Source organism: Catharus ustulatus, chromosome 6 (assembly GCF_009819885.2).
Source record: "Catharus ustulatus isolate bCatUst1 chromosome 6, bCatUst1.pri.v2, whole genome shotgun sequence".
In the NCBI taxonomy this organism is placed as follows: Eukaryota; Metazoa; Chordata; class Aves; order Passeriformes; family Turdidae; genus Catharus; species Catharus ustulatus.
Genome location: NC_046226.1, coordinates 27835829 through 27859693, shown reverse-complemented (window position 1 = coordinate 27859693; position 23865 = coordinate 27835829). Strand labels below are relative to the sequence as shown.

The 23865-nt window shown below is 39.7% G+C and overlaps 1 protein-coding gene across 2 annotated transcripts; it reads left to right on the top strand.

Moving 5' to 3' along the window:
* Positions 1–1526: 1526 nt before the first annotated feature.
* COCH (cochlin) lies at positions 1527–23664 on the top strand. 2 transcript variants are annotated; one of them, XM_033063420.1, is made up of 11 exons: positions 1527–1655; positions 1732–1776; positions 7258–7414; positions 13682–13815; positions 14986–15048; positions 15897–15941; positions 16030–16177; positions 17143–17246; positions 18612–18838; positions 20406–20922; positions 21597–23664. In XM_033063420.1, the coding sequence occupies exons 1-11, from the start codon at positions 1631–1633 to the stop codon at positions 21770–21772; spliced, it is 1641 nt and encodes a 546-aa protein (XP_032919311.1). In that variant the 5' UTR covers positions 1527–1630; the 3' UTR covers positions 21773–23664. The 2 variants fall into 2 exon arrangements, with proteins under 2 accessions (XP_032919311.1, XP_032919310.1); XM_033063419.2 differs by having other exon boundaries at positions 14983–15048.
* The last annotated feature ends 201 nt before the right edge of the window (positions 23665–23865 follow it).

The window sequence follows — 23865 nt, the reverse complement described above, 5'->3', positions numbered from 1 at the left end:
GATGCTCCCGTAGGAGAAGACCCTGCCATGAGGAAAGCATCGTCACCTTTATCCTGTGTGGGAAGCACAAAAATGTGTTCCTGGGACGATCAAAGCTGTGGGAGAAAGGGGTATCGTGTTCTCACCAGTTCTGTGCTGTGCTTGAATTGAACTCCGGAAAAGCAATAAATTACGAATAACTTACCCGGTCATGCTTCCTATTTTGCTTATACGGGCCACATATCTCTGAAGTGATCGCAGAGTTCTCAAATATATTTATTTTCAATCATATGAAGAGATATATCACAAAAGCTATTTTGATGCGACGTCAAAAAAACCAAAACCAAAACAAAACAAAAAAAACAAACCAAACCAAAACAAAACAAACAAAAAAAAACCGCAGCGAGTTGCCCCGAGTGAGTAGCTGCCTCCCAAAGCCGGTCGCTCTCAGGGCTGGCTGCAACTCCCGCCTGCACTTAATTTTCTACCCCGGCAAATCCTAATTCCTATGAAGCTCATTTATATTGAAAAGTTCATTTCGGGAACAGCTGTCCCAGCAGAAGTCAAACAGGGCATGCTGACGGCCGGCACAAAACACGATTTTAGGGCATTCGTTAAAACACACGCGCTTCTGCTCCCTCCCCACGATTCCCAGGCGGCCCGAGCAGCGCCCAGCAGCGCCAGCCGTGCTTCCAGCACACGCGTGTGTGCGCCCAGCTGCGGGAACGGAGCAGGCTCTCAGGTGGGGGGCTTGCTTTGATTCGTTTGGTTTGGTTTTTAAGGGGTGGTTGTTTTGGTTTTGCTCTTTTTTTTCTTTTTTTTTTTTCTTTTTTCCTTTAATTTAATTTAAGCAATGTTTTACTTAAATGAAAGGCAGGCACCTGCAGTGTTTGCGCTAATGTTTTAGACCAAACAGAAATCATACCCGAAACGCCGAGCGGGTATTTCCATCTCCTCCAATGCTTCAACCAGGCTTAAATCCCCCGCTTCTCCCGGCTGCAGCGCCCAGCAGGACCAGGTAAGGGCTAAGGGCGGGTGAGACGAGCTCGGCAGCCCCCCACAGTCCTCCACAGCTCCTATGACAGCTTTGTCCCTTCGCTCGGCAGCCCCCCACAGCCCCTATGACAGCTTTGTCCCTTCGCTCAGCTTCGAGCGAGGGGCAGAGGTTGAGGCGAGTAGCTCGCACGCACTTCCCAAGACATCTGGAGTAAAGACAGCTGACATGAGGCGCTGGAGAGCCGTGGGTAGAGGGAAAGCAAACCGCAAAGGCGCTCTGCCGGGCACGGGAGTGGGAACGGGAATGGGAATGTCCTCACACCGCCACTGCCCGTGCGGAGCGGCGAGCTGCCGGGCACGGAGGCGAGCTGCTGCCCCGAGCGCTCCGGGAAGCGCTGCCGGCGGGGGGCGCGGCGGGGGAGGGCCGGCAGCACCTGCCGGGCCCAGCGGCGGAGCTGCCCAGCCCCGCGCCCTCCTTCCCTCCCGCCCGCCGGGGCTTTAAAGGGGAGCGGCGGCTGCCCCGGGCTGTGCGGCTCGGCGGAGCTGCGGGCAGCGCGCACGGCACGGCACGGCACGGCACGGCGCTGTGACCCGGCTGGCACACCGCTCTCCCCTGGGCTCGGCTCTGGCATTAGCTCCGGGCTGCCCCGCCGCCATGTGGCTCTCGGCCCTGCTCTTCGGTGGGTACCGCGGGGAGCGGAGGGGCCGGCGGGGCGGGCGGAGCAGCGCCCCGACACTCTCCCTGTCTGTTCGCAGGCGCCTTCCTGCTCTCCGGCCCGGTGGGCGGCAGCGACGGCTCGGGTGAGTTGGCCGCTGTCCCCCCTCCACATCCCGTGGGGGTTTCCCCCTCGGAGCATCTCTGCCCGCGCTTGGCCGCGGGTACCGGCTCGGCCCTTCCCGTCCCGGCCGCTCCTCTCGCCGGGATGCGCGGAGGGGCCGCGGGGCCGCCACCCCGGGAGGGTGCGCGGAGCCGGCGGTGTGGGACTGCACAGGGTCACGGAGCAGGTCTGGGAACGCTTCCAGACACGGGTGAAAGCTCCTTCCCGGCACGGGCTGAGGCAGCGCCGTGGTGACAAGTGTCCCCGTCGAGGGGAGTGCTGGTAGCAAGAGTGAGTGGGAGTGTGTTTGTGTGTGTTATAAAGGCACTCGTACAGCGCTTGGCAATTTGAGGATCTCTGGGATATTTTAGACCATGGAATTTATTTAAAACATTTTAAACTTGCCCTGCCATTATTTCGACCTGGAAAGCAAAAGAACTTGATTAGGATGCCTAGCAGGGTATGGCAGGGACTGCCTGTTGGACTGCATCCGTGCTGCTGGAGAACAGGCTCTCCTAGAACCAGAATAAATCCATGGGAACCAGGAGCCACGGGAAGCAGTTGGAGGAATATGTGACAGAAGGACGCAAGCAGTTTGTCTGCCCCTTTCAGTGGAACCTTTCACCAAAGGAGGATAGGAGCCTCCAGAAGAGCATGTTTCCAGATGCAGGCCTGGTCTGCAGAAGGTGAGTCACCCCAAGCTTTTCTGAATGGTTGTTAATGATTTCACAGTTATTAGGGATCGGGATTTGCTGCTCATTTTGTGTTCAATCAAAGATTTGGGAAACTCTTTTGTGCTAAACTGATAAAAGGTATCTGTTACAGGCGCACTATGACTAAAAAAGGAAAAAATGCACAGCAGTGGAAAACCTACTCTAACCCCCCAGTTCCTTTCCCTTTTTTATTTTACAGGTGCATTAGAGATGAAGTGCTGACAGTCTGGCAGGAAACAAATGAAAATTTTCTGGGATGCTTCCTTCAGGACTGGAGAAGCCACTGTAACCTGAAGGTATCTGGAACCAGCTAAAATATCATCAATGTGAACAGTTTCTGTGCAATATTGCCTCTTGCCATTATTTTGAGCCTAAATTTATCAGCACTTGGTTATTGAACTAGAAACCTGCGTTTGCAAAAGTGCCTAAATTCTGTTGTTCAAAATAATGAAAGAACTGCTGTATTTAGGCTCAGAATATTTGCAAATATCTTGGAGGATCTTACAACTTTATATTCCCACTGGACTGGATACAAATGCTGGCAGTTCTGGCTGCCACACACGAGGCTGTGTGGTTGGGTGAGCACTGCCATGTCATGGCAAGTGGCCTTATATTGATGAGAAAAGAACAGGTCTCAGATTGAAATGAATGATAGAGCCCTGACCAGGTTTCTCTAAATCCCATTGCCCTTGTCCAGATCAGGATATGTACTAAAGGTATACATGAATTGCATAGTATGCAATCTGTGAACATCTTTTCCAAAATATGAATAAATGTAGGTTTATAAGTATGTCATTTTTTTTCTCCAACTATCAATATTCCTTGTGTAAGATAGAAAAAGCAGGCTTGTTTGAAGCCTCAAAATAAAAAAAGACCTAAAATCTTTCTATTTTGAATTTAAATAAAATACGAAATACTAAAGGAATAGGAAACATAATAGAGATATATTACATATATATCTATCTGTCTGTACTACAACTCATAAAGCTATCTTTCATGTAAGAACCCCTATTTTTTATTTTGTAATAATGTACATAGGATTTCTTTTTTTCTTTTATTTTCTGTTTTCCCAAGTTGTGGAATCGTCAAGATTAGAAAATTTTGTCCATGGGTTTTATTTTCCTAGAATAACTTAAAGCACTGGCTCCTGCTAAAAATTAAGTCAGAACTTTTATAGATTGACATAAGAGGCAGCTATTCATGGCAAAATCAGAGTACATGGGGAGAGGCACCAAAAAGAAGGAAACTGATGGAATGATTGAAAACATGGTTACTTTAAGAGAGAAGTGAATCTGCTGCTTTTTTTTTTTCAGGTCAACAATGATGGAAGACATTCATCCCTACCCTTTAAATATGGCCTAAATCAGGAAGAATTACAGTTTCTTTTCTTTGTACCTTGCTTTTGTAGGGTACTCTGATGTAGTGTATTTCTGTGAAGCTTGAAGGGTGTGCCTTGATGGGGTGATACTTTATTGTGGTCCTAAAGGCCTAATTGAACGTAACAGGGCATAGGTCTCATGTCTTCACAGCGTCCAGAATGGGTAGGAGTCTAGAACTGAATCCTCTGTGTAAATTGTGACCTTATATTTCTTCCAAAAATACTTGGATTTAGAGTATTGCATATCAGATAAGTATTGAAAGAAATGCCTCCGCTGCTACTACTCTTGCGTTCTTCAATTACAGTGTTGATAACATATGGGTTTTATCACAGTTACTTTATATATAGATATAATTCAACATGGCAATTTTTGCTATGTTGAAGTAACTTGGATAGACTAACAAAAACAAGCACTTCTTCAATTTCCATAGTAATATCATATATGAAATTTGTGAGAATGATGAGTAGGTAAGCTGTCAAAGAATGATTTTATATATTCTAGTATTCTGACCTCATTAATACATTTTCATGTTTGCAACAAAATCATTGAAGTTTTATGGGTTGCATGGTGGATGATGCATTAACAAACAGGGAAGAGCAAAAACCACTGCAGAGTTGATATTGTAAGTCCTAATTTTGGTAGACAACAAAAAAATTTGCTTTCATTTTGATACTTCACTTGTAATCTTAGTCTCTGTTTTAGAATTATGGCTTAGAGAAAACTGTATCTACCTACAGAGGAAACTAAAATGAAATTGTTGCTTTTAATTAATAGCATCATTTACCTCAAGGTGTGTGTTTTTACCTCTGTGCTGATCCAGCTGAGTTATATACTGCTAAATCCCATAGCTGCAGCATGTCTGCTCTTCAGCTCCCACAGCAGCAACGTTCACCCTTCCCTTGGAAACCTGCCTCTCATGTAGACTGGGATCATGACAGTCTTTAGGCTGCCAGTACAGAAAAATCCTGTGCCTGGGCTACAATGGATTTCTGTGTTTTGATTGCCAGGGAAAACACAGAAAGACTTTTCTTTTTCCCCGCCCATCTTCTGTGCTATGCAAAAGCCTGCCACATGATGGTAATTAGAAAGTACCTGGTGATGAGGGAAATCCTGATCTCCAAGCAACACAGGGTTTGTTAACTAGACATGTCTAATTACTGTCTTTGTATGCACAGCCAGCCAAGGAATTCAGTCAAGTACATTACATTAGAAACGACAGGAGTTAAAACTTCCTGTGGTGTCTTGCACTTTTAGAGGCTGGAAAAATGTTGCAGGGTGGCAGGCACAAGCAGTGCTGTGAGAGCAGAGGTTACCAGTGGTGCTTATTGCAATTAATCCTCTGAGGAAGGCTGCTGTTTCATTTTGATGGTCTTGCTAGATGTCATTTGGTGGATATTACTTGTTCAGTGCCCAGTAATTAGCAACCACACTTGTGGAACTTCCATGAAAGGATTAGGGGATTCAAACAGCAAAGCAAATCGGCTTCTTTTAGCATACCAATAATATATCACTTTTGACAATGAAAATATGGAGCTTCTAGGTGTAAGCACTGATTCTGCTTGATTTTTCCGTCTTTTGTTTTTAAGACAATTAAATAAGACTAAACTTGGCTAGGATGTGAGTAGGTAAGACTAAGTCCTAAAAGAAACTGTTATTTCTTAGAATACTTGAGAATCAGATTAAATCATTTTAGTTCTTACTAGGTAGACAACTTTTATTATCTTAAGAAGGTAAAAATAATAAAGTGCTTACTGCTTTATTTCTTCTTACTCTGGACTGTATAGGCAGATTCAGCATACACAAATCCTATATTTGTGCTAACAAACAGCAGCAAGGATTTTTCAGGAAGATGAGGTTAGATAGTTTAACATTGTTTCAGCATAGCATTAATGACTATGGTATATAATTAAGAGTAAAACTACATGCATAGTTGATGAGTGTGTGTGTTCAATTTACAGTGCCAGAATGAACAGACATACTTCCCTCTGCATTTCTGGCTGCAACTGTTCTGCTTTTCAGCTCTGAAGTCAGTGAGATTAGCTGGAGGTATCGTCTTTTCCATTCCCTGCTGAAGAGCAGCATATGCTCCAAGTGCTTTCATTTATAAGCAGCATATGTTGGGGTCAGGAAACAGCCCAGAGTAAGAATGAAAATAGTGGGCAGAAAAGCAGGTGAGAGACACATCACTGATCCCTGAAACACACAGTCCTTGGCATATAATGCTGTGGTGCATGCACTGGTACCTTGGCCATCCTCTGCCAGCTTTCATCTTAACACTGTGCGAAGGTAGTGTTCCAGGTGCATTTAGAAAAGGTTCTGGCACCTTCTAGGTTCTAGGGCAAGATGTGCCTTAGGAAGTTCAGAATAAACAGCTAGGCATGGGTTGGAGTTATGCTGCTGGATTGATAGTGATCTAAGTCAAACCTCTGATTTGCTGTGCAACAGACCTGGGGATTGTGTAGCAGAAGGATGGTAGTTACCATGCAAGATAAAGACCTCTATGTTTTCAAAAGAAAAAGCATCAGTTTGCCAGGCCAAATTGTGTACTGATGTTAATCTGTGTCTGCATACCTTCATTGCACGCAGGCAAGCACAGTGAAAGCATAATGATGATGACCTGGAGAGCAACCTCTGAAAAAAGGCTTAGTTCTACACAAAAATGCATGTGCCTCAGCTGAATAAATAACTTTTGTATCACTGTATGAATCTGACAGTCCTCTGCACAATGATAATGATGTGAACTTTACTGTAATGAATTTATACCAATGATCTAGATATTACTGTGTTATTGGAGCAAGGAGATGGGTGTTCTTTTTTTGTTTGATTGGCTTTTTTTAACACTGGCCTTAGTAGGATTTATTGCAAGAGGCTAAGGGAAATAGCTGCAAGAGGCTGCTGTCAACTTGTTTCATGAATGCCACTGGAGAGAAGATTCAGAATTTCCCAAGTGACTCATAGATGTCTTATATCTGGAGATTTCTGTGGGGTTGTCAGATTTAATTTCTTTCTTGGAAAGTACCACCTGCATCTGTGGTCTGTCAGCCCTCAAAGGTCTTCCCCTTGCCCTTCTGTCTCTTCAGTAAATCGACAGATGTGAATTGCTTTTCCTTACCTAATGTCCCTTGGATACGATTTTAATGTTTGCTCATGGGAATTTTTTCTGTCACTTTTTTTCCATCAGTAATTTTGAAGTGTGTTCTTCCTTGTCATAACTGTACATTTGTAAGCTCCAAAGACATCTTTGTTGGCATTGTACCTAATTTCAAAGTCAGCTATTGTTTTAAACTTGCAAACTGTAGAGACATTAAAAAAAGAAACCCCAGCAACAAACCCTTAAGATTTTCAGGTCAAAAGTTCTTCTTTTTTCTTTAGCTTCTACTGCTATCACATGCTTTACGAGAGGACTTGACCTTAGAAAGGGAACAGAAGATGTCCTTTGCCCAGCTAACTGTCCTCTGTGGCAGTTTTATGTCTTTGGGGATGGAGTTTATGCCTCTCTTTCAAGTGTCTGTGGAGCAGCCATACACAGGTAAGACAGATCACTGCTAATCACTGTACTAAGCAAGTTTATGTAGCCCTTGCTACACTTACAAATCTTAGCCTTTTGACGCCGTCATAGTAAAAATCTCTCTGGACTTTGGGTCCTACTAACTCAATAGGAATGTCATTGGGAGAAGAGAAAACAAGGAAAAAGAAGAATGTCAGTGCAACTCACAAGTTATTTGAGTTGTGTTTGACTGTTCATGAAATTTCTCTGAAATAGCCCAGCATTGTCCACAGATGGACTTTCACTGCAAAATCACTGGTATCACTAGCAGTTATGGAAGGATGCAGTATAAACAACAACTAATTGAAGAAAAAAAGCACATTCACTTTCTGACTTTATTAAAAGCTTGAAACAAACTGATTAAAACAAATGGAGGACAAGTGGTTTCAATTGTTTGTTAGCATCAAGCGACAGAATAAAGCTCTTTCAGAATATATTGATATGATGCTGCAGCTATCAGAGTATTTTTTGTTAAAATACCCACAACTATAAACTTAAGATTTTACAGAAACATAAAGGGCTAGAAGATGAGGAAAATAAAACTTTCTTGAGTTAGTATTTATTGCTTGACACTTTAAATGTCATAAAAAACCATGCCAAGCATTTTAAATAAAATCTAGGGGGCTGTCATTACTATCTAGAAAATTATTTAAAGTGTCAATTAAAATTTTATAACTTTTAACAAGACTTCTATAATTTGGGCTACTTGTAAGTACACTACAAGTAAACTAAACTCCTAAGTAAACTAAAATTATTTTTAAAAAAATTACCTAAGGAAGGGTTTTGAGTAGAAGCTTTGGAATTTCTCAAATGCTGTAGAAGAGTCTAAGGGCTAAGGTACTGTAGGAGGAGTTGGAAGGAGCTTGGGAGGTATTGTGGGAGTCTATTTGTTCCTATTTGTTTTTAAAGCCAAAGAGTTTGTCTCATACATGTTTCCATATGTATTTTATTGTTAGACAGGCTTCCTTGTGATACTTCTGTAAAGAGAATTAAAGTCTCCATTTGGTCTGTTTTAAGAGTCTTCATGGGTGTTTAAAAAAATTACACTTTGATTCTTTACTCTTCTTAGTTAAGGTATATTAAAAAGTTTGAGGGAGAATGTCTAGATCAAATGCAGGTAGTGACTTTAGATTTGCTTTTTAAGTTGTTTTTTCTCTTTTTGAACTGAATAGAACTGAGATTTCTTTCAATTATCTTTTTTTCTTTTTTTTTTTTTTTCCCTGAGGCAAAGTTTGCATTTAGTGGTGTAGCCATTTATTTTAACATTCCATTTATTGTAACATTCCATTTCTTGTCAAAGATGTCTTTAAAGAGAAAAAAGCTCTTGCTTTCAAGACCTTTTTGTAAAGAGATTCTAAAAAGACTGACCATTTTGTAAAGACGCAGAAGTTCCTGACCAGTTCAGCTAGGCGGCATTCTTGAACCTCCCATGCCAGGGCTGTGTGTGACTGTTGGTGAAGTCCCACCATGAAAGCTGCTGGGGCTCAGTTCTGTCACAGCAGGGAAATATTCCTACAAAAGGAAGAGGCACAAGAAATGGCAGATGCATTTTTTCTTTCCATGATTTGCATAGTCTTCCCCTGGATAATAAAGCACATGCTTTATTTTATGATATATAGCTTAGCTCTGCACTGAAGTCTGTACCTTAGAAACTATGCACTCTGCTGTTCTCCAGCCCAGAAGTAGAAGGCTATAGAAAAATCCGTACACTTCCATGGTAAGAGTCAATATAAATTGTACTTCTTGTGAAATAGGCAACACGTTTTGTAAATCCTGCACCTAACAGTCTCTCTCCAGAGACATAGTTAGAATGAGGGCTCTAACAACAACAAAGGGATTAAAATATACCCACTTTTCTGATTTGTCTTCCAGACTGGATTTAATTTAATCTTGTTCAAGTCTTTGAGTATGGTAGACTGTAGTAAGGTGTTAGGAAAAAGCAGACTTAAGGTGAAGAATTACCTGTTTAGGAGAACTGCTCTTTCTTTTTCTTTAACTTGGGGGTTATTAGTTCTGCTGGCCTTTCATACTCAGGATAGAAAATTTTGCTACATGAGAATATTTTGGTGGCTTTGCTGCAATTGTTAACAGTCGTAATTAGTCCTGGCAAAAAAGGACTGATGCATGGAGGAGAGGCAATAGCTGTTTTGTTCTCGGCTAATTTCTGTGCAGGCTGCAAAATCCAATGGAAACATAGAAAATACTTGCTCCTTTTTTTGTCCTGTGTTGCAATGTCTAAAATCCATATAGGTGTTGAAAGAAACTTGAAGAAGATATTCCCAATAGGTGATCAGAGTTTGCCGTTATTGTGACATAAGTAGATCTGTGCTTTGAGAATTTTGTAGATTTCTTCCAAACTAACCCCTGATTTCAAACCCTCCATTTCACTGCTGGTGAGGGCAGCTGGCTCTGTACCCTTAGCACTGTTGGGTCCTGGCCCTGTGTCACCTACCATGTGTCAGACAACCACCCAGCATTTCAGGAAACATCGCTTGTGGGAGCAGGACTCGTTTAGTTTCTTTAAACTGAGAATGGTTGTGTGAGCATGGGTCTCTTCCCCCTCCTACATGCACTTCAGTTTGTGTGCTGGGTCTATACTGAGGCTGGAATCCTTAATTTTATATAAATAAGATTGTGCTTAGTCCAATGAGTAGTTTCATTTCTATGAAGCAGTTATTAATGCAAGAAAACAGTATGTAATACATGAAAATAATTCAGCAGAATTCAGCTACAAATTAATTCTGTGTACTACAGATGGATAATCTTTCTGCCTGTTTTAGCTTGTTATATTTGGCTTTTCTGGCATTATATGTGTAATAACTCTCAGGAAACAAAATATTTATTTCATATTATTATTTTTCTAGGCAGAAGGATAAAATATTTATTTGTTGAGGGGAGAATGGAGAACCTCCTACCAGGCTGACACTATGTAGGCATGAAGAACTGAGTTAAATCTACTACTGAGTGATTAATTGGATTAATAATCAGAGGGTCAAATGAAGGACTGGGTTCTCAGCTTGTGCAGTTCTGTTCTAGTGCCAATTCCACTAAATAGAGACCTAGCCCAATGTGGTAGTATTTAGATGTTAAATAGGCATGTAAATTTTTTTCATAACCTTCCTAACTTGTCAGAGGGTGAAACCAGTCCTCATTAAGCATTGGGGTCCCAGAACTAAATCTAACAAAATCATATCATGGTATCACCGAGCTGGCCACAAAGTGCCCATAAACACAAATGGCACCTGAGCTGCCCCAGTGTTTGCTAGAAGAATACTGACAAAAAGTTGGCCAAAGGGATTGCTGAGCAGCTGTAGATCCCTGGGAAATTTTGTTGTTGTGCGTGCTTCTGCTGCTGAGCATCTTTCCTGCCAAAAGCAGTAAGGGTGCAGAAAAAGAAAGAACACAGCTTGGGGGTCCAGAGGATGCTGGCATGAAATCCTGAGCAGCTCCATATTGGTGGTTGGTGGCAATCAGGCAGCAGCAGGAGACCAGTTTGGAGATGAGGAGATACTTCTTGGGGTGATGGAGATAGGCTCATTATTTGGAAGGAGTTTGCAGATGGTGATAGCAGGAAGGAAAGATGGGAGTTCAGGCAATTCAGCTGTCTTGTCTAAAGTCCCTGAGGATAAAATGACTGCAGTTACATCTATAAGGCTCACCTCCCGTGGCCAGAAGACTCTTTGTGGTCTAGACATCAGTTTTCATGTGTAGACTCCTTGAAGAATTCATTAAAAATTCAGCAACCCTGTATCTCTTTCTCCAAGAGTGCAAATAAACAGTTCTTGCACACTGAGGAAGTGCATGGGAATCTTATAAAGCTTCCATTTAATCTGATGATTTACTTAAATTCAGTTCAAATTTTTAAGTATGTTTTAGCCGAAATTTTATAAGACCTTTCTGCTACCCTTGGCTGGTATACTTTATTTTATGAGCTGTTGTGCAGTGAGACACTGCCTTGTGTATCTGCTTTTCTGTTTAATTTGTGTCCATTTTTGAGTGAAAAATATCATTTAGGCATAAATTGCAGGTTGTTATTAACAAGCTAGGCAAGAGAACGGACTGACAGCTTTTACATAAAATCTCTGTTAAGCAGCATTGGCAGTAGCATATAACATAATGAGTAGGGAAGTGAAGGCTGTTCCTGGAAATTCTGCTGAGTTCCAGTTTAATCAAAACAGCCATGGCATGCAAGTCAGCAACACAGGAGCAAAGCACAACAGTGAAAAGCAAAGCAGATTGCAGAGACATAAGTCATTCTGAGGAATGCATAGGCACTTCTTCACTCTTTAAAAGCCCACAGACCCACACAAGATGAATCTGACTTTTGAAGTAAATCATAAACCATTGCAAAAAGGAATCCGCCAGTCTGGTTCAGAACACAAAGGTAGACTGGCAATATATGGTATGTTCCACTTCAGCATCTATAAACATGCACTTTGAGTAGATTTGCCTGAAGAAATATCCCAGGTAAAACTGATGAGATTGTAAAAGATGGCTTTAAACCATTAACTCACCTACAGGGAAAAAAATAGCAAGAAGGAAGGAATAACTTTTGTAAAGCTACAGGTCATCTTACATTCGCATCTGAGTCCCCACTTACATTAAAAATAGCAGAGCTGTTGTAAGGAAAGTGTGTCTTCAGAAGGTAGCATGGAATTTTGATTTGTGTTCAAATACAGAATCAAATATTTTCAACAAGGAGATAAGGAGCTAATAAATGTACTCCAGCTTCACTGTAAAACTTCCAAATTTAGTGGAGATTATTTTTTTTCTCTAGTATTATCAATAAAATTTTACTAATTATTATTGTTGCAATTGAAATGTAAGGCCCAATAAACAAAAATTAATAATTTTGACAATATTGATCAGTGTGCCTAAAACAAGCTGAAATCATTGTTTCCGGGAATACTTCTTAGACTGAGCTTTCAATCTGAATGCTTTTCTTGGTTTCAGTTCAGCACTCATGGTTTTGAGTCCACAACCAAGAAAGTGAGAAAAGATATTGAGCTCTTCTTAGGAGCTAACACAGGCATCGATCAGGTTTGCTGATGCAAGGACAAAGTATCCTCACTAAAATTGCAAGAATAAACTTAAAATAGAAACTGTTCCAATTAAACACATTCTATTTGACACATTTCCTTATCCATTGAGACTGAGACACTAGTGAAGGCTTGAATGCCTAAGAGAAGCAGGTACTGGAGAAGAAACTTGTATTCTAAGTAGGCTGAAATAGTCTAAGTACATTTACGTGTCATTTTTCTCAAAGATAATTTTGACTTACTGTATTTTCCTGTCATTTAAAACTAAACAGTCAACGGGTCTAGTCTGTTTTTTCTCTCACTGTTATTTTGAAGAACTGTGAAGTGTGCGTTTGACAACTTTATAATCTGATTTTAAATTAATTTAGGGTAACTTTACTAAAGGTCCTTTGGCTATATACTCTATAAAGTACTCTTAGATGAGAATACATCTGTATATTTTGAAGCTGTTCCAAGTTACAGGAATTTGATTTATATAATCACAGTTCAATTTAGAAATGCAAGTCACGTCCATGAAGAATGAATGTCTTTTAACAGCAATCCACACAGAATTTTATGTGGAAGTTGCCTTTGCCACAGATATCCAGATCTCATATTATCAGAAAGATATGTAAAGTTTTCTAAACTCTGGTCTTGATTATTCTTCTTTCACAATATGTTAAATCAGACTAGGCCAGGTTGTCTTTTCAAGCAGGAAGTCAAAAAATCAAAAAGCAAACACCAAGGCAGACATTACTGTGTTTAAATAGTCTTGAAGTGACTGCTTGTCTCCCAAACAATTGCACCTGCCCGTAGACTACAAGGCATCAAGTTTTGCTCCCTCTTAGAGAAGTTCAGCTTTGACTTTTGGCCTCTAAAAATAATAACTGTTCTTTTAGTAGCACATAAAGAGATCTGAGAGCTCTGCAGTTTCTTATTGTCACTTAGGAACTGATATGGCCTGAAGCATCACTCTTCTGCATTAGTCCAAATGCTGGAATTTCAGGCTTTCCTGACTTTTTTATTTAATAAATCTTTGTGATGCTCTGTAGAATAGTTTCTTCTAAAGTCTTTTCAGCAACTTACAGACTGTTCTAGCCTGAACACTACTGCCTGCCTCTATTGCATCTTTTGGAGAAGGCTGGTGGCAAACATTTTAATAGTGGTATTACTTGTATTGCATTTTCATGATTGAAATGTCTGATTTATACCAACTCTGTTTGAATTTTAGTGGGGTGATTACCAACACAGGAGGAGCTGTAAGGGTGCAGACTCTCCCGGGACAGGACAACTACCCTGCTGTAAATGCCAATGGGATCCAGTCTCAGGTGCTCTCTAGATGGGCTTCATCTTTCTCAGTGACTGGTAGGTGGATCATGCTTGCTCTTTTGCTAACTATGTTTGAAGTTCTGGCAGAACTGTAAGACACTTCCCCACTGCTTCTGCATGCATAAAGAAAGTGATTGCTATCTGATGTGTAGCAACAGAAGTTTTCACTTCTAATTCATTATTTTAATTTTTCCTCAATTATGTAAAGAAAAACTATTCCTACTACTTCCTTCTAGAGTAGCTAGTTTGTAACAGAAGCTAATACATAAAAATGGGTCAGTTATTTAGAATATAATGACATGATAGCAGGCAGTTGACAGTTCCACAACAGCTTAAGCTGATAAGAGTCGATACTTCAGTCTTGTCATTGCAGTCGGGTCCTCCTGCCACTTCCAGACATTAAGTTTTATCCCTTCTCTCCCTCTGCCTGCATTTGTGCAGGCAATAGCACTTTGTCAGCCCTTTCAATTACCTTGTGCAGCGTTCCATGCAAAGAGAAAACTGACCCTCCAAAAATAGTAATAATGTCGGCTTACACGTGATGTGGTCATTAAGCCAAAGTGCAGTGTAGTGGTTTTGTCCAGAAGTTTTTGTCCCCATTGTTGAGGTAGTTGTTAATTATTAATTGTCTAATTCATGCCTTGCCACTCAGGTAGAGGCTTAACTGCCCTCATAAAATCATATGCAGAAACATATTGTATATGAATATATTGCTGTGGTTTCAAAAATATTGAAGTATGTGTTTGCTGGTATAGAAAGTTTGTGAAGCAGATCTGTGTAAATGTGTAAACAGTTTACACAGCTAAAATTTAGCAACTATCTCTAAGATACTAGTACTCCTTGTATAGTGCTTATGGCAAGTTTCTGGCTAAGAACTTGGACTTAGAGTTGCTTTTGGTGAGGGTGAAAGTGAAATCCAGTACTCGAGATCAAGTCCTCCCTGTATCTGCTCAAAACCTCTCATCAGATATATGTGCTGTAATTACTGATCAGCTGCTGTTGTTTCAAATGCAGAAATTAATCACCTGTAAAACAAGGACTGCAATACCAGATTACACCAAAGGTTTGTTTAGGCTCATATCCTGCTCCCAGAGTAGCTAATGGCAGATGACAAAGCAAGGTTATTGCAAGTACAGTAATTCTTCAAGCACTCGGAACTTCATGTAAATACACTGAAACCCAGTAAAAGTGTTCTTACTATAGCAGGTGCCAAGAACACAGCGCTTGAGGCAGTGGGACGGTCGGTGTCAACAGCGCGTCCTTCCACAGGTACGGGATCTCCGCAGCAAGGGAAGCCCCTTGGGATGAGATGCACTGCAGGGTGAGAGTCCCTGCCTGAAAGAACATGTTCCATGAGACTCAGTAATTTTTAAAGAAGGAAAACAGATGCAGTATCTGGTTTTGCAGAGTGTCTTTTACGAGGAAAAAAAGAGGAATCATAGTCTCGGAGATTGATTCTGATCTCACTAATGCTCATGCAAATTTTTAAAAAATTAAATTATTTTTGAATAGTAATACAGATAAAACAAACAAAGGTAAGAGTTCATGGGCTCATGTGATGTTGATTCTTTTTAAGTGATGGAGAAGACAGAGTTAATGCATTCCTTCTTACACAACTACTGAACAACTGAGTGCTGTCAGGATATGCATAGCAGAAATTTAGTTGTTATGTGAATTTCACTACAGAAAATGCTGCATTCAACCTTTTTTATGAAGGTTAGTGCTATGTAAATACTGGACTTGGATGTTGTTTGTGAATAGACCGCTTGGTTTACAGTTTAAGTCATGGTTTGCTTCCAAACCATTAAAATTCCTTTGTACAGAAGGGCTGAGAAACACCAGCACTTGGGAAGGTGAGGTACAGAAATCCACCCAGCTTTGTACAACTCAGTGATCAGTCAGGCGTAGAAAGGAAGGTTAGATTCTTTAATTTGAAAAAGGATATTCTCCAAGGAGCAAAGCACAGGTAGTAGCACAAGCACAATTATTAAACTGATTGGCAGTTCCTACTGCAGATAGATTGCACTGTAATTTTTTGAGCCAGAGCTTTTTCTGGTTTACTTCAGTCCATTCATCTTCTTGTTCTTAAATAATCCATGCTGTTTTTTTCACCAAAGGCAAAAGACCTAAGAAGACTGTTGATAAAAAGGCTGGAAACAAAGGTAAGAACACACAGATCAAACTTTTTTCAAAGCAGAATACTAACATTTATTTGGTGTTAATAAGTCTAATTATTTTGGATGTTCACAGACTGCAAAGCTGATATTGCATTTCTCATTGATGGAAGCTACAACATTGGCCAACGTAGGTTTAACCTGCAGAAAAACTTTGTTGGAAAAGTAGCTGTAATGTTGGGAATTGGAACAGAAGGGCCTCATGTTGGAGTCGTACAGGCCAGGTAAGAACACATCTACACAAAATAAAATGGAGTAATTGATAAGAGAAATCAATTAACATCCCTTCTCATTTTGCAGAACAACATCACTCAATAATGGCTGATGAATAGCAAGGGAAAGAAACTCTTGAGCTGTAACACTTTTTGCTCTGTGCTATACTGAAATATGAATGTGAGAGGACATGACAAATTTGAACATTTTCTGTCTCTGATATTTGATATTTGGACTTTTCACAGCCCTTCTGCTGCAGTTTACATCTCATCTTAGTAAAACAGCAAGAAACAACTCTGCAAAAGAGAGAGCCAGTTTCCAAAAACTGTATAGAGACAATAGTTCCTAATAGCTATGTACATGACCAAAACAAAAATCTGCTCTTACCAACTAATAAAATATTACAGCTAATATTTTTCAAATTGCAACTGGTCACTTGTTTTTGCTTTCTACTCTACATTAAAAATGAAATCTGGACACAGATGCATTTTTAATTTTTAAGAATATTTAAATAATTTTAATATTTAAAAAATACTTTTAATATTTAAGAATACTTAAAGTCTTTAATTTCTTAGTCAGTAGCTACATACCTTGAACTTCTCAAATCAAAAAACTCAAACTGCATTTTGCAGGAATTCTTTATAAGGAAGGTATTCATACAAATAGTAGAAAACCTGTCAATCTTTAATTGCACAGATGCATTTTAGTTTAACGTCTGGCATGTTCTTTTTTTTCTTTATGTATTTTCAACCTAATGTTTTCAGTTTGATAAGCATGAGAATCAGGCTGTCCTTAATTTACCCATTCAGGTAGATAATTCCTCTTGCGAGGCTTACTAAGCAAGGAGCATTCTTACATTTTAGTACTAAAATCCAGAGAAGAATATATTATCAAGAGCAAAATTATTCCAAGTGTTTTAGCTTACTAATGCCAGTATGAAAAGTGAACCTTATTACTCTGTTCTATTTTTCTACAGCGAACATCCAAAAATTGAATTCTATCTGAAAAACTTTACTGCTGCAAAAGAAGTTTTGTTTGCCATAAAGGAATTAGGGTTCAGAGGAGGCAATTCCAACACAGGTGAGTTCATATTCCCCCTAAAACAGAAATTACTTCTTTATGTATTTTTATATATATATATATGCATACATGTGTATATATGTGTGTGTGTAAGTGTTGAAGTTCTTATAATTCGCATAGGTCAGAAAGTGTCACACTTACCTTAATCAGGCTCAGTGATTTTTCCACTAGAACATTGCCACATCTCACATTTAATTTCTAGAAGTTAGGTGTGTTTATTGCACATTTTATTAGAGAATAAGTGTTTATACTTGCATGAATGCTTCCTGCACCTCAACAGTAACTGACTTTTCACTAGTAACAGAATGATATCTTGAGACGAATTCATAAAAGCTTAGCATTTCTTTCTTGTTGAGTGGCTAATTAAAGAGTTAGACTAGGAGTAAGTATTAAATGGTTGTGGGTGTGGTTTAGCCCCCGCCAGTGATCAAGTCCCGTGCAGCTGCTGGCTCACTTTTCCCCAGTGGGATGGGGGGAGAGTTGGGAAAAGGAAAATAAGAAAAATTTTAGATTGAGAGAAAGACAATTTATTAGGGAAACCAAAAGCCACTCACACAAGCACAGCAAAACAAGGAATTCATTCCCCATATCCCATGGTAAGTAGGTGTTCAGCCATCCCCAGGGAAGCAGGGCTCCAGCTCATGTAACAGCTCATGGCAACACTCCAAATATCCCCTCAACCTCATTCTTCTTCCCACAGCTGTGTATGCTGACATGACACCATATGGTGGGGAATATCCCTGTGCTCAGTTGGGGTCAGCTGTCCTGGCTGTGCACCCCCAGCCTTCTCACTGGCAGAGTGGCACAAGAAGCAGAAAAGTGCTTGGCGCTGTGCAAGAGCTGCTCAGCTGTAACAAAAGTGTCCCTCTATTATCAACACAGTCTTCTACACAAATCCAAAACTCAGTCCCTAGTAGCTAATCTGAAGAAAATTAATTATCACAGACAAAACCATCTAGACACCAAAACTAAGCATCTAATGATGTTGAATTTAACAAGTTAAATTTAGGCAGCTCCCGAACTTTCTTCTTTCCAATACATTTGGCAGGTACTAATATACCTACTTCCTCATAGAAAACTAGATCCATGGGCAAAAAAAAATATCTCACTGAATTCTACCTCAGTTTTATCTGTGGGGTTTTTTGAGGGGGGGAGGGACGTTGATTTGGAGTGATTAGTTTTTAATTTAGAGCTTGCCCAAGCTTCATTATTATCAAATTTTCTGGGGTACCAATTCAATGCAACACCAGCTTAGTCCTGTAGTTATAACATAAATCCTGCACAATTTCAAATGGGAAGCTGATCCCAGAACGTACCATCATTGTATTCATTATTTCTTCATATTCTATTTCTGTTCAAAACAAGGGAAAGCTTTGAAGTACACAGCTCAGAAATTCTTCTCTTTGGAAAATGGAGCACGGAAGGGAATTCCCAAGATCATTGTGGTGTTTCTGGATGGCTGGCCCTCAGATGATCTAGAAGAAGCTGGCATAGTGGCCAGAGAATTTGGAGTCAATGTGTTCATTGTGTCTGTAGCAAAACCCACGACAGAGGAGTTGGGAATGGTACAAGACATTGGTTTTGTTGACAAAGTAAGAAAGAATGTCATTATTTGGTTTTCAGTCATGAATATAATTCTCAAGAATTTAGTTTACAGTAAAATTCTAATGAACTAACATATGTATATATAATAATTCATATAGATGTATAGACATAAACCAGCTGATTACATTATCCCTGCTCATAAGTGATTTAAAAGACTAGCAGAAGGAAGGTTAAAGAAAGACTGAAGATTTTTTCCTGCTAAAAGGGCCACACAAAAGTACTATTGTCCTCCCAGTTCAGAAGCTTGGCCTGGTTTTAGCTCCTGGAATTTGTAATTGCATGGAAATTCCCCTATTTCAGGTATGGTTGAATGTGCCAAAGTGACGAAATGCTGATATGATACATTCTCTCTCCCAAAACGGCAGATGGGGGGGTGCTTATTTCTTACGTGCTGTGTGGATAATTATTTACTTATTGTCACTACTAAGAGGACAGAAAATATGGAAAAACACATCCTAGCAAATCTGTCTACAAGACTTTGATCTTGTATGCAGAGTTTTGGATCTTGTTCCTTTTGAGTTAGAGCAGGAATTCAAACACCAGTCACCTACTCTCACGTGAGCTTTCTGAGCAGGAGGTCTTTACTTACTCTGCAGTGAGAAAACCAGTCATTTTCCACAAGGAGGTTGTAGATGTCTAATTCCAGCAGAAATGGCATGAACAGAATGAAGCTCTGTTTCTCCTAGGGTTAAGCTACCTAGCTGCTGATCCCAGAGGTATTGCAGGCAGGTCCCTTACACACTTAGCCTGAACACTTTTGGGTATGAGGCATCCTCTTCTCTGAGTAAACTTTCCCAGTGCCTCACCATCCTCACAGTAAAGAATCTCCTCCTAATGTCTAATCCAGATCTCTCCTCTTTTAGATCTCTTTCCCTTGTTACTATCACTGTCTGTCCCTGTAGAGACACAGAAAGACAGTAAGTGGCTGAGACTTGTCCTCCCCTTCTGCATTTTGATCTTAGCCAGATTAGTTGGAGAGCTGATTTTGAATTTAACCCCTTTCTCAGTTGCCTTGTACTTTACATGCATCCGATGGAAGCTAGGGGAAAGGAAATTTTACTCTGAATGACCTGGAGCTATATTTCTACCCAACATTATCTGTGTTTGTGACACAATACAGATTAAAAATCCAAAGGTCTTACCAAGTTCAAAGGGAAAACACAGAGGCTAATTTTCAGTGCAAGAGCAAACATACAGAAATTCCAATCCTTTGACTATTTAGGATCATGACTTAGTTCATGTGCACAAAACAAAATTACAATTTTCAGTTGTTGCACTTCTTGTGAATAAAACTAATTTATCTGAAAACTTTCAGAGCCTGAGGGGCAGGGTTGACTTTATTACTGGGTAAGATAAGCTGTACTCCATCTTTCATTGACTTTGAGTGCAGATGTTTCAATTTCTTTAAAGACAAGCGTACAAAAAACCATCCTAAGCTCCCACCATGACGCTTCACTTCTAACCTGCTTTTGAAAGAAAAATAATAGTTGTCTGAGTATTATCCATTAAACTGCTCTGTTGGCATTCACCTGTTCCATTTACATTTTCAAACAGGCTGTCTGTCGAAACAATGGTTTCTTCTCTTACCAAATGCCCACCTGGTTTGGCACTACCAAATATGTAAAACCTCTTGTCCAAAAACTGTGCTCACACGAGCAGATGTTGTGTAGCAAGACTTGCTACAACTCTGTCAACATTGGTTTCCTGATCGACGGCTCCAGCAGTGTTGGGGAGAGCAACTTCCGCCTTGTGCTGGAGTTTGTGAGCAACGTGGCCAAAGCTTTTGAGATCTCTGACATCGGATCCAAGGTGGCAGCTGTGCAGTTCACCTATGACCAGAGAACCGAGTTCAGCTTCACAGACCACATCACCAAGGACAAGGTGCTCTCGGCCATCCGGAACATCCGCTACATGAGCGGGGGCACCGCTACTGGCGATGCCATTTCCTTCACAACCAGGAATGTGTTTGGGCCAGTGAAAGATGGGCCTAACAAGAACTTCCTCGTTGTTCTGACTGATGGTCAGTCTTATGATGATGTTAGAGGACCAGCTGCTGCTGCACAAAAAGCAGGTAAATTACGTATTTTGAAAAGCAGTGGAAGTGATCCATCCTATTTCTGCTGCACTGCAAATGTTAAGATCTTAACATTTGCAAAGTATCATACTTGCTTTGAATTCAGTTGAATATAATCCCCTAGGAACTGTTTTCCATTAGGGTGAAAAAAACCCCAGCAACCAGTACTACAGAGCCATGTATGGCTAGACTCACTTAGGCAGCTTAGGGATCAACATATACCCAGTCTCATTTCCCTAAACAGTAGAGCAAGAATAACTAACCAAGTACCTCCATCATCACCCGGGAAGGGAATAAGCCAAAAAGCTCATTGGGCTGATGATGCTTGAAGTGTAAGTATGTAAAGGCACTAAATATACACAAAGGAACCAAATTTACTTTCAAAACACAGTGTTACTTGTGTTTCAAGACTGACATTGTAACTGCTACAATCCTAGGTGTCACTACAAGAACAACTCAGACATTAGCTCTTATGATACCTTGTATTTCCTTCAGGATTTTTCCTAAGACAAATCTAATTCCTGGTATTTAGTGGCAAAATTTAATTATCTTTGACAGACGGCAGGTGTTGAAACACCCTTTTCAAATCCATATTGATTCATTAATGTAGAAATGACTGGTTTTCTTGTATCTACAGGAAAAATGGTCTCTTTTCTGTTTCCTTTTTATAGGAATAACAGTCTTCTCTGTTGGTGTTGCCTGGGCACCTCTGGATGATCTGAAAGACATGGCTTCTGAACCAAGAGAATCTCATACTTTCTTTACCAGGGAGTTCACAGGATTGGAGCAGATGGTTCCTGATATTATTAGAGGCATCTGTAGAGATTTTTTGGACTCTAAACAATAAAAGATCTGCTGTTCACTCTTCCTATTTGCAGCTAAAAATAATGAAATTGGAATGGTCCCTCTGAAGTACAGATGTTTTATTCTTATATATGCTATCATAATACAGAGGAAGAAGAAGGGCTACATTTTTTTTTCTGTAATCAAAGATTCTTGTGAGCTTGTTAGAATTTGTACCTGATACTGAATTGGCCAACAGTTAATATTTTCAACAAGCATATAGAATCCCAAAGTTTAAAGCTTTGCATGTCATGCAATTAAGAATAGCAGATACTCAGAGGAAATAATACAACTCTGACATTTTTTCTGCCATTTGCTTGATACCTTCCTTTGAGTTAAAAATAATATTACTTTAAATACAAGGTACTATCTTCTATAAGCTTTCTGTAGCTTACAGATCTGTATCTTTTCAAAGGGTTCTGCTGATAACACAAAGTACTTTCAGCACTCCTGTTCTGCAACATCCATTATTTCCAGGCAGCTTTAAGAAAAGACATGACAAATTGTAGCTGAAAGAGTCTATTTTTACTAGTTGGGGTTTTGCAGGATCTGGTTGGCAAATTTTACATCAAAAGTAATTTAACTTCTACCCACAGATTTCTGTGGATCTATTTGGTTGCTTCTTTTGGCACAGAATTTTAAAGGTATTTAAGGCACAGTAGTTCTTTGAGGATCTGGATCCTAACACATTAGCTACTACTACTACTGCTTTCTGCACCACTGAAGTTAACAGTGATATTCCAAATATAACTGACAACTGGATATTTCCTGTCTGCTGCCTTGTGCTGTCTTGATTTGACAAAGTTGTTATTGGCCAGACAGTTAGAGACAGGAATCGTGGGCCAAAATATTAAATTAGACCACACAGTGGGACCCGAAAGCATTCAAATTTAAGACCAGAATTATCTCTAAACTTAATGGATTTATATCAGATTACATGGTCAGAAAAGAAAGTAGGCAGACACATTAAGTGGGATTTAGTAGTTCACAGAACAACAATTTCATAATGGTAGTAAAAACATCTTTATAGATGTGTGAGGTTTTCTGAAGATGAAAGAATAGTTTTCTTGAAAAAGGCTTTCATTTGATTATATATCTAGTAAGGTTGATATATTTATATGCACACTCATGTGGTTAAAAGGATGTGATATTCACCAAGTTATTCTGGAGTCCTGGTGTGAGTAACATAGTCCAAATATTCTTTAAAAAATAAAGAAGGTTTTCAAGTAAAATGTATAGTAGAAAATAAAACAGCACTTTCCCTGTCGATACGGGGCTTCCCTTTTTCCTCTCTCCCACTATTGATTGTAAAATTTCTAGTAGTTATGGAGGGGCACAGAAAGGATTGTATTCATTGGGCTTTTGCTGTGCACTTTTTAATAACTTATAACTGGCTATATATTACTCTAAACATAAATGGCAAAGATGCCTTGTATTTTTCTAGTAATTATTATCCCTGATTTTGTTACCTGTTTATAGATAAGAGAATTAAGCTTTTGCTGTATAAATTAATATGCTGTATCAACTTTGTGCAAAAATTTAATTAATTTAGTTTATAAACTTTTTATAGAAATACATATTGCAAGAAAACTAGGACTGCTGCTATCTGTTTTAATATCTCATAACACAGAAGTCTTTTTATGATGAACCTCATATAGTATAGTTTGAGTAAGTTGTGATGCTTCCTAACTGTATTATCTTAAATTCCAAATAAGAATAAGGGTAGTATTTTTACAAATTTTTTAATTTGAATGAGTCAATATCAAAGTTTTAGTCATTGTTCATATTAGGTATGATGCTAGTTAAAGCATCTGAATATAAATTGTGTGCTGGCTGATAGAATCACATTTTCCTTCCTAGTTTGCTTGTACTATTGCAAATAAATAGGCAGCTTTACCTCGCATCATTCATTCATTCATCACACAAAAAGCAGGTTTGCATCCCTGGGACACTGAAAAGCAGAGCTAAGTGTCCACATATTTCCCTTTCACAGGAATGGTGATGCCATGTTACTTGCACCCTTCAAACACTCTTATTACAGTCAGGGAGTATACAAAATACTTTTTAAAGATACAATATTTATATGACAGCAAGCAT

Excerpts from the sequence above, each read along its gene's own strand:
- COCH (XM_033063419.2), top strand. The coding sequence starts at position 1,631 with ATGTGGCTCTCGGCCCTGCTCTTCG. Across the intron at positions 1,777-7,257 it reads GGGCGGCAGCGACGGCTCGG|CTTCTACTGCTATCACATGC; the intron begins GTGAGTTGGCCG and ends TTTTTTCTTTAG. Across the intron at positions 18,839-20,405 it reads ACATTGGTTTTGTTGACAAA|GCTGTCTGTCGAAACAATGG; the intron begins GTAAGAAAGAAT and ends ATTTTCAAACAG.